Source organism: Arachis hypogaea, chromosome 14 (genome assembly GCF_003086295.3).
Source record: "Arachis hypogaea cultivar Tifrunner chromosome 14, arahy.Tifrunner.gnm2.J5K5, whole genome shotgun sequence".
Classification (NCBI taxonomy): domain Eukaryota; kingdom Viridiplantae; phylum Streptophyta; class Magnoliopsida; order Fabales; family Fabaceae; genus Arachis; species Arachis hypogaea.
Window position 1 is genome coordinate 6751182 of NC_092049.1, and position 11212 is coordinate 6762393.

An 11212-nucleotide genomic window follows, 5' to 3' on the forward strand; every position below is an offset into this window, starting at 1 on the left:
CTCTTCCTTCTATCTCTCTAATTAACAGCAATATTTTGTATTAAAAGAAAAGCTTACCTTTTCAATTGAATTATTTTGTATTAAAACTTTCCTTTCTTCAGTTATCTTTAGTTATCCACTGGCGTTATTTTAGTTTGACCTAAATAAAAGGCTAAAGGGAAACATTCTTAGTAGAAGGGTTAACATGGAATTCAATGATTAACCAATCAATATCAACCAACTCAGAGTCAAACATTTATTCAATTATAATCATGAACATAACTTGCCGATGCTGAATGGCAGCATAAGAATTTAACATGCAACTGCTACAGTCCAAACGTTATTACAAAAACCTAGCAAGTCACAGATCAAATAAATATACTTCAAGGCCCTAAAATCCCAAATGAATCGCCAATCTCAAAACAATGTCCTTACGGAAAAGTAGCTCAAGCTTGTGATTCAAGCTCCAAACGAAGGGTGTGACTAACTGCATCAGATCCCGGACCAGAGAACTGAATTGGACCTACAGTGAACATCATCATTAAAACTTGAATCTATATATTAATTCCTGCTATACTAAGTGGATCTTACTAATTGGGCTGGTTGGGTCCATTATACAATGATTCGTACCTGGACTGACGTAGCAATTTTTTAGGGCCCACTCATCCCTCAAGGAGGCAAACTTTTTGAAGGGTGCCCCTGAAAGAAAATGAGATATAATAATCATTAGTACCTCAAAAAATGACTATCTTCAACAACATGAACAACCACCAATCAAATAAAAATACACTACATCCTAATTTAATGCTACTAATTAAATTTAAGATTAATTTACTCTTTTAACCCTATTAATTCACATTGTTCACACATTGTTCAAAAATGTTGTTGGTTACCTATACTTTTTCATATATAAATTAGAGCTGACGCCAGAACGGTAATAAAGGCAAAATTGTTAACGGTTTATGTCAGTTATACCTTGAAGCTCTACCATTGCCTTCTTGATCACGGGCTTGAACTTACCTGCAAAGAAATTACATTACATATTCATATAAACCATACGAAAGAAAGCATTCATAATTCAAATAGTAATTGGAAAAGAAAAAGTAATGGTATGGATACGAATCCATTGCAGTGTAGCAGATATCTACCATGTCTTCTCTCTACGTCCATCAGTGAGGTGAGTGCAGTTCCACCAACAATCCAGTCTTCAACTGGTGCACAGAGATTCCCAACCTGGTCAACAGAGTGAATTCAAGAAATTCAGTTGACTGCTTCAATGTTACAAAACAAACAACTTCGAAAGCACACTCAATTGTCAAGACATAATAAGAGGCCACAAACTGATGATATTAATCCAGTCTTCCCACTGTGAAGGAGGGCTCCAGCACCATAACCAAGAGCATAGCAATAAGTAGCATCAAAATTAGTTGGCAATCCACATCTCCCTTCGTAGCTGCATATTTCCAATAAGTATAGGTAACTATAAACTCTCAAAAAATAAGGCAAACTATCAAATATACAGTTTAAAAACAAAACATTTTCGTAAAATCTGTTTTACACTCTTTTTGGCATTTCATGTTAGCATATATTCGAATTAGAATTTATATATAATTCAAAATAATGATGCCGAAATTTGATAGAATACCCGAAAAAGTGAGATTGCCCTCTAAATTCGCCTCTATATTTTCCCTCTTGCTTTCTCTTCTCCAACTCAGTTTCAGCCATTTGAATAAGCATTTTCTCTGTTTCTATCTTGGCAACCTAAACTTGGAAGATAGAACCATTGACATTGACTTGATGCATCATGGGTCAAACAAACAAATAAAAGATAGCATTATAACGCCATTAGGCACCTGAACATTTCCATGTGGATCCCTTTCAAGCATCAATTGCTCTTGAATTGCTTGAGGTAAGAATTCAAAAAGCTTCAGTGACTGATCAGTGAGTTTCTTCTTCCATAATCCACCCTCATCCACAATATCATGGGCCAGAATTTCATTTAGTTCTGCAATAAGTTGCTGGACCTGAAAATCGCAAAACAGCATGTACAACCAGTATCATCAGCAAGTATGAGCATACAAACTGATTTACACACTAATGGAAAAATCACAAGTTCACACAGAGAAACACTGGCGAAAATTTTCTTGTGCTGATTGCTATGTACCTCAGGAATGAAATCAATTAAACCTTCAGGGATAAGAATGACCCCATAATTGTAATTAACTGCAGCTCTTTTACAAATAACATCTACAATATAGTCTGTGACATTTTTCAGTGTCAACTTCTTGGCAGCAACCTGAAATATGTATTTACAGGTCAAATCAAGTATATTTGATAAAAAAAAGGTACAGTCTGAGTAGCAAATGTTAATCACAACTTCACAAAATCAATGTGTGAGAATATCAAATTAACTTCATCACATGCTAGAATGTACAAGATGATCAAATTTATTACAAACCTCTTCTCCAATAATAGTAATGTTTGGGTGGGTTTGTAAAGCACATTCCAGTGTAATGTGTGAAGCTGCACGCCCCATAAGCCGCACAACTGCAGACAGATGATCATATGTTTTTATTGATGCTTGGAAATATAACCTCAAATCTTCCAAATTCCAAAGATACATCAATATCAAATGATATCAACAGTTCTGAAGTGCAAAATTGTTTAATGGTGAAGCAAACAAAGCTGTAAGAAGTGAGAACATAGGAACCAGTACAGAATGGTGACAAATCAGTTTCTAAGGTTCTTCTAAGAGGTTGTTCAATTTGAATACTCACAATGGTAATATTTTCCTGTTGATCGGGCATCTACCATAACATTTCCAATCATTTCAGAGTATATCTGCATTAAATCAACATATACATGTGAACAGGGTCAGTTCTCGGGATCATTCAGCATGCATCCAAAAGGGCACATGCTATCCAACATCTTTTGGCAATTTGCACAAATGAGGGCAACAATGGAAAATATACATGGCCAATTAATATTTAGAAATTTTCTTTTAGGAAACAAGATTCACGAATATCATAATGCTATAGCAAATTTGCAATCATGAATAAACCAAGTGCAAATCCTGAGAAAGTTGTGGAACATGACAAGTTGTGTAGAGTTCCATGGATAATGTGATGGTTGCAAACACGAATATTTTATCAAATATGTTCACAATATTGCTAGAGAAATTGAAACACAGCTGTTGCTCTGAAAAGCATCCTCAAACACTTCAACACTCCCATTTCAACACATAAAAATAAAAAAATGGTTCCTAAATATTACTACATGCTTAGAAAATTATTGGTGATAAAAAAAAATTACTTATTTGAAATGTTAAAAACATGTAGAACTAGACCAATTCAAAATTACAAAGGCAGATTGAAGACTTGTTATTTAGCTTCATTTACCTTGCATGCAGTATCAAAACCAAAACTGGTAGGAACTTCTTTGCACTTTAAATCACCATCAATAGTTTTAGGACATCCAATCACGTGAGTCTTCAGATTTTTGCTTCTGCATAAACCCACATCAAACAAAAAATAGTTAAATAAACACTATCACTTCACATACTCATGAATGGAAATTGTTTCTCTTATATTCATATAGAGACAATTACAATAATTATATATAGATGGAATGGTAATATTAATGTTAATCATGACACAACATATTTGGGCTTGTTTGGGTGAGCTTCTAAAAAAATATCTTTTTTCGAGTTATCTTTTTTTAAAAGATCTTATGAAAAAGTAAAAGCAATTTTATGTTTGGGTATCTCATGCAAAAAGATCTTTTTATCTATCAATTATGTTTGGATATAACAATATAAAAGTACTTTTTTGTTTATTTATTACATGAAAAACATCTTTTTTTAAAGAAAAAAGATCTTTTAAAAAAAGATGTAAATTACAGCTTCTCAAAAAAGATGTTTTTCTGATTTTTCTAGTGCTTTTACTTTTACTACTCGAAATTTGCCAAACACGCTAAAAAATAAAAAAAAATATTTTTTCATTGAAAAAATATATTTTTTTTATCAAAATAATGACGCCCAAACAAGCACAAAAACAGCATTTAATTAACATAGCTTCCAAGAAGTTGGATCATTTCAACAATAAAGTGACAAAGAAACCTGAAGTTCTCAGCAAGTAGGCATGCATTTGTGTTTGAGTCATCTCCACCAATAACAACAAGCCCATCCAAGTCTAGCTTCCTTGTTGTTTCTTCAGCTTGTTTGAACTACACACATAAGTAAATCAAATTATTCTTATATTCTATTGTTGTCCATACTTAAGACAAAATAAGAACTCAAATGAACTAATCACATAGCAATTATGCACCGCACCTGCTCTGGAGTTTCAATCTTGTCCCTCCCACTGCAAATCATGTCAAAGCCACCCTGCCAACAGATATTGCAACTGTCAGATCTCAAAATTTTGGCATCACTGATATAAGAAACAGAACCACGAGTACTGCAAACCAAAATATTAAATATCTATTTAATAAAAATTCACGGCGCTAAGCCTCAGAATTCATAAATCATGCATGATATACAGGGGAATATAAACAAAGCGAACACTATAGATAAAGCATTTTCAAAATACAGCTTAACAAGGACATTGTTCAATTTCAGCTCCAAAAGAGTAAAATAAAAACTATAAGTATGAAAATGTACCTGATTTCTATAAGGATAAATATAGTCCGAGTTGAGTTCAACGTATTTGCATTTCATGATGCCGGCAGGACCACCCCTGAAACCATACAATGTGCTTCCTTTTGCGCGCTCTTGCAGGTAATCTAACGCCAGGACAAAATAAAAATAAAAACAAAATTTACAGTCGAAAAAGATAACAAAGAAGCGATTGAGCTGAATAAGAAAAAAGAATGATTCATACCAAAGATTCCAGAGATGACGTTGTGGCCTCCGGGAGCCTGACCTCCGGACAAGACCACGCCGATCTTCAACTTCTGATCCGGAAGCGGTGTCTCGCTAGGGACCAACGTCGCAGACGGTTGTCCAAACAAATGAGGAAACAGCTTAGCGATCTCATCTGCAAATGTACACACATGGTACAGATCAGAGAGACACAGAAAGAGATCAAAGAGCAGTGAATGTGGAAATGGATAGAAATGACTTACCTGGATTGCCGGCGGCGGAGCTCCGGGGACCATCGACGAGGGAGAAGGAGGTCTTGAGAACGGAGGGGAGTGGGAGAGAGTGGTGAACGCGGCTGCTCTGAACCTCACTGTAGACATTGGCAAAGCGGCCGGTGACTGAACCACCGGTGGATAGGTTGCCGTTAGGTACGTAAGATGGCGCCATTGGAAGAGACTAGAGAGAAGCGTGAATCTGGTGTAGAGTTGAGTAGTGAGACTGAGGAGTAAAAAAGCGGAGAAATAGGTTTGAAAAAGAAAAAGGACAGCTGAACCTCTTAACCTAACACAACGCCCCGAATATACTGCTGGGCTTTTTGGTCAATATCCTTTCTTCCACAGTTCCACCACTAATGCCACCTACCCAAAATTCACCTTTATCAAAATGTGCACCTTTTTCTCATTTTTAATTGATTTAAATAATAATATAAAATATATATTTTTAGGTGTTTTCTTCCAAACTCATGGCAATTTTGTGGGTAAATTACCCTTGCATATGTGTCTTTATCTTAGCCATTGGTCAAAAAAATTTTCAACCTTGCATTAATGCATTCATTGGTTATAGCAAAAGCTTTTAATGAACATATACCATAATAGATACTACATTAATTAGATTATATACATACTGTATAGTGTATTGGGGAACATTTGCAATTATAATTTCTACTATCTAACTTATTTTTCATTTTAAAAAGTACCCTCCATCTCTTCCTGAAATTCAACATGCATCTCTCAGAACTTGAAAAACACATCTTCGTCCAGTAGTGAAATTTGTTATCCTAGTACCCACTATCCAACCTTGTTTGGTTTTTTCACTTTCGTTTAGTGTTACACCAGAGAGTAATCCACCTAGCGTCCATTTAGCAAGATTGATCTCCTTCGAGTAACAGGAGCCGGAACTGGTACTCTAGTTCCGTCGGCTAGGCATCGACGTCAACTGAAGAGATGGCGAATGCTAAACTGATGTGGCTCCAGTATTCAAAATTTGTTACTGAACTTCTGCTTTTGATGAAACTGTGGCTGATGGAAGCTGGGTTACCATCCCCATTTTTTTGCTAACTTCGAATTAGGTGCGTTGGATTAGGTAAGGTCACCTCCCTTTGGGAGTGCATTTTTTATCCGTTCAAGCTCAACCTTTGGTTGTCATCAAGGTATGTCTGATTAAGTTTTTTTGTTAATCCAGATTAGTTTAATTTTGATGATAGTCTATGCCTTTTCAACGGTTCTCTGTTTACGGTGTTGGGTTGCTATTCTGGAATTTGAAAATAAAGTAACATTGTCCAGTTCTATGCTGTGGCTAGGTTTGGGGAATTGAAATTAAAACCTAATACTGAGGTCGTAAATAATTGGGTTAGTTTAATTGGATTTGGTTCATTTAATTTTACATGCAGCTTAGTTTAGCTTCCCTTCGTTGCTGTCATTGGCTCTGTTTATTGACATTTTTGGGTAAAATTATGGCAGGGGTTAAATTATGTCCATAAACGAGGATGATGTGAAGAATGATTCTGATAATGATTTGGGTGATGATTTCGATTATCAACCGAATGCAGAAGACGATGCTGAAGACGACGATGTGGATTCGCTGGATTCTACTAGCAAGAGTGAAGAAGTTTGTGGTGTAAAAAGAATAGCAGATTTAATGGTGGAGGATATTTGGAACCTGGAGTTTAGGACAGAGGATGAGTCCTGCCAGTTTTATAACGCTTATTCTTGTTGGCATGGATTTGTAATGAGGAAGGACGACGTGGTTAGGGATAATCAAGGTAGAATCATTAGTAGGCAACTTGTTTGCAACAAAGAGGGCTGGAGGAATATGAGGTATCTCGATCTGAATGATAGATCAAGGGAGGCAATGTCACTAACGCGAACCAAGTGTCCAGCTTGGCTTAGGGTAAAGCTTGACTACGGCTGCGGTAGATGGAAAGTATCATGTTTTGTCGAATCTCACAACCACGATCTGACGCCACCCCAATTTGCGCATCTGGTTCCGGCCAATCGTCGTCTCACTGTCACCGATAAAGTCCAAGTGGAAAATCTTCATAATTTTGGTGTCAAGACCTGCCATATTATGGGGTATATTGCGTTCCAGAAGGGTGGATATCGTCATGCTGGCTTCACACGCAAAGATTTGTACAACCACATTGATCGTTATCGTCGGTCAAAGGTTAAAAACGGGGATGCCAATGCGGCAATAAACTATTTGATTAGCAAGTCAAACAACGATCCGCTGTTCTTTGGAAAGTATACGTTCACTAGTGACGAAAGGCTCGAGCATATTTTTTGGGCAGATGGACAGTCAATTATCGACTATCACTGCTTTGGAGATATTGTTGCCTTTGATTCAACCTACAAGAAGAATAAATACAACAAGCCTTTGGTCATTTTCTCTGGATGCAATCATCACGGGCAGACTGTTATCTTCGGCTCCGGCCTACTATCCGACGAAACCACAGAGACGTATAAGTGGTTGTTGGAAACCTTTATTGAAGCGATGGGTGGGAAAAGTCCAAAAGCAGTAATAACTAACGGAGACCTTGCCATGCGAGATGCAATCAAGAATGTTCTGCCTGATGCGACCCATCGGTTATGCGGATGGCATCTGCAGAGAAATGCATGTGAAAATATAAAGAATCCTAATTTTCTGCGCGATTTTAAGGGTCTTATATACGACAACGACGACCAGAGAGACTTTGATCGGAGATGGGCAGCCATTTTGGATAAGCACAACCTTGTTGGCAGTACCTGGATGGAAAAGACGTACAAAACTCGTGAGATGTGGTCCCATTGTTTCCTCCGGGATAAGTTTTTCGGTTACATAAGGACGACATCACAGTGTGAAGGTATAAATTCTCTCATCAGATTTTATGTTAATCGCAAGAACACCCTCATTGACTTCATGCATAACCTGGATAGGGCCTTAAAGGAGTATAGAAACAACGAATTAATAGCTGACTTTAAGTCTCAGTGCTCAGAGCCAGTGATGATTACCTCGTTGGAGGTATATGAAAGATCTGCATCACGTTATTTCACGCGAAACATTTTCAAGGAAATTCGTACAAGCTGTTTGAATCACGTGGTATTCCCTGTAGTCATATCTTCTGTGCCATGAAGTTTGAAAACATACTTGAGTTTCCAGATTCGTTGATATACAAAAGGTGGACAAAGAATGCAAAGAACGAATTTATTAGCACAGAAATGCCTGTGAATGATGACATCGAAAGGGTCTTAAAGTTTTGAGTTGGAGCATTAGCATCGAATTGCAACAAGCTGTGTGATATTGCTTGCAAGGATCTTGTAGACTTTGATGAAGTCCAGTCTGAACTTATCAATTTAGTTATCTGCCTGCAGTCACGCAAACAAGGCAAGTCAACTCCTAATGTTAACGTGGAAGGCATCAACGATCCCTTTGTTGTCAAAAGCAAAGGAGCCCCTTCCAAGAGGTCTTATTGGAGGAAGAAGAGAGCATGCTCTAATTGCCACAAGTACGGTCATTACTACAAGCACTGTCCAGATCTGATGCAGCATAGTGTGGAAGGTAACCCTCGCGATCGATCATACGGCAATGCATCAGCCAAGGACTCAGGTTTTAGTCCAGAAAGGTTTGCTAATTCTTCGAGGTTGTTCTCAATTAAGTCCGAACACCACTCAGGACCTAATACCAAGGTACGATTTGTTTATTCTAAATAGACTCCTGCTATGAAAATCTTGTTCGGTGTGTGCCCCTTTAAAAACCATTAAACTATGTGAATGCTCCTCTGTTTGGGCAGCCTTTTAAAAAGGGTGGAACAAGGAAGTTTACGGCGACGGGTATGAGGAACCGGAAGGGTAAAGACAACACTTTTGTTGAGGTAATTTTTTTGAATATAAACATCTAATTTCCGTGTCATGAACTGGGTAAATTAATGAAGATCTCCTTCTTCTTGTCTAAAAAAAAATTTATAAAACAGCGGAGCCTCCATGAAAGCAGCGAATCCATTGACATCGCATCCACGAATGGTGTTTTCAATAAAAATCTCGACTCGTTAACACAGGTGTGATGCGTAAAACACCTCTTAACCACTTTGCGATGAATGACCATTATGGTTTTATGCATGATTATAGTTTCTGATTGGGGATTATGATGTTATCAGCAGGTGAAGGAGTCACAGCAGGACAAGAGACATTCATTTACGAACTATGAATGCGATAATGATGTCATTGATGATAAACGTGACACACGACATGTGCAGATCGATGTCTGAGATCAGTTACCATCGTCACTGCCTTGTGGCAACAAACAAGGATCGTACATGGCATTGTTCGCGTCGATGCATAGGACACTTTAACCATTTCAAGGAGTTAGTCTTCTGAATTTAGTGCAATGCAAGTATAATTGGTTCTAAAAGCGTGATCTATCCTGATTTACTGACCGCAATGTATTTGTCACTGCTTGGTATTGAGGAGTTTTAAGTTGTATTTATTTACGTTAACTATGAATATGTCCATTAGGGTGATAATTATGTTCGATTATATGTATGTGATTTGCTTACATTGCTGTATTCTCGTTGTAGTAAATTGTGGTTGACTTTTGCGTAACGACTTACTACCATTGTGATTATGCAATTCAGTTGATCAATTAGAGTTGTGTAAATTGATTTTTTCCCTACTTAGTCCATTATGATGACAATAATGTTGAATAATATGCATGTGTTTTGCTTACATTGCTGTAGTTTAGTTGCAGTTTATTGTGGTTGCATTTGGGGTAAGGACTTCCTACCATTGTGGTTATGCAATACAATTGAAAAAATAGAGCTGTGTTAATTGATTTTTTTCCTTTCTTAGTACATTTGATTTACCAACCAAATTATTAGATTGAATGGGTTGTATTCTCCAAGGTTGAATTGTTCATACATGGTTTTAAATCTCTTTTGTAACGTTTAGGTTGTGAATCTACTTTGTTATTATGGATTTCCTATATTCATTGAAAATTTTATTTAAGGGGAAATGGCACACTGTGTATGAAAGCAGTTTGAAATATATATAGATATATGAAGCAGAAGATTCGTAAACACAAACACATTTTTATTCGCTCATATCATAGGTTCGATTATTAGGTTCAATAACATTTTGAGGTTCTTAGAGTCTTACATACTGACAGAATTTAACACTAGGAACAATAAATGTTTGAAACACTGCGGACATTTCCTTTAAGTTGTACAATAGAGAATCTTTCTATGTTATCAGCTACTTGACTACGGCATGACTTTACTTTGATAGGCAGGGTTTTGCTTCCTGGGATTGAGAGCTTGAATATTTCCAAAATGTAGTCATCTAGTATCCGTAACATTGTTGACTATTATGACCTGATATTAAGAAAACTTAGCACGACAACTATACACAATAGATGAATCAAAAAAATAAATTAATTCAGTAAACCTAAAAAAAAGGATCCACGAAACTGCTACTTACCCTTTAGCCTTTGGGTTCTAGGTTCTTCATCAATTTCCTTTCCCAGTGGACACAACCTACTCCTTGGTGTTTCCAATGTTTCATACATTTGAATCTGATTTCAAATTGATTGAAAAATCTGATTTCATGCATCGGATTCATGCAGAACCAGCTTTCACTCCGTATCTCATTGAAGTAACAAAGCACCAACGACACTATATCGGTTAGGGTCTGCATCACTCATCACCTACATACACAACAACAGCCTATGTTAAATATAAGTATATAAATTCAAAGAAATACATCACATGGACCAACCATCCATTAGTCGGATTCTTTTAATAACTCTACTGCATGCACCCAAACACCATCCGGGACACTTGTACTCTAAATTACAACAAGAAGCATTTTTTTTACCTCTAGACGGATGTCTTCCATGGGAAAATGAATCGGTACCGCAGCACAAGTGACTAAGTTGGTTTAGGAATGGTACTTCTCGTTTTCACTATCTTCCTGAACTCTTGGGGCAGAAGTAACATCATCTGTTCCCTTTGCGCATCCTCGTCGTGCATTGAGATGAGATATCGTTAGTTAATATTTTGCTTTTTTCTTCCGTGCAGAAGTATGTGGAAAATGTACAGCGGTCGTAAGTACAACCGTTCGTGAA

General features: G+C 36.9%; 1 protein-coding gene across 1 annotated transcript; it reads right to left on the reverse strand.

Moving 5' to 3' along the window:
- Nucleotides 1-212: 212 nt before the first annotated feature.
- On the reverse strand, nucleotides 213-5468 carry LOC112741257 (pyrophosphate--fructose 6-phosphate 1-phosphotransferase subunit beta). Its single transcript, XM_025790153.3, has 16 exons — nucleotides 5104-5468; nucleotides 4860-5015; nucleotides 4640-4761; nucleotides 4310-4363; nucleotides 4097-4203; nucleotides 3378-3483; nucleotides 2757-2820; nucleotides 2438-2526; nucleotides 2144-2275; nucleotides 1833-2003; nucleotides 1625-1740; nucleotides 1321-1432; nucleotides 1128-1212; nucleotides 955-999; nucleotides 610-678; nucleotides 213-502 (listed from the first exon to the last, which is right to left on the reverse strand). Exons 1-16 carry the CDS (start codon nucleotides 5285-5287, stop codon nucleotides 426-428), a joined length of 1689 nt encoding a protein of 562 aa, XP_025645938.1. The 5' UTR covers nucleotides 5288-5468; the 3' UTR covers nucleotides 213-425.
- Nucleotides 5469-11212: the final 5744 nt, after the last annotated feature.

Excerpts from the sequence above, each read along its gene's own strand:
- LOC112741257 (XM_025790153.3), bottom strand. The coding sequence starts at position 5,287 with ATGGCGCCATCTTACGTACCTAACGGCAACCTATCCACCGGTGGTTCA. Across the intron at positions 4,364-4,639 it reads TTTATCCTTATAGAAATCAG|GGTGGCTTTGACATGATTTG; the intron begins GTACATTTTCAT and ends ATCTGTTGGCAG. Across the intron at positions 2,276-2,437 it reads TTACTATTATTGGAGAAGAG|GTTGCTGCCAAGAAGTTGAC; the intron begins GTTTGTAATAAA and ends TACATATTTCAG.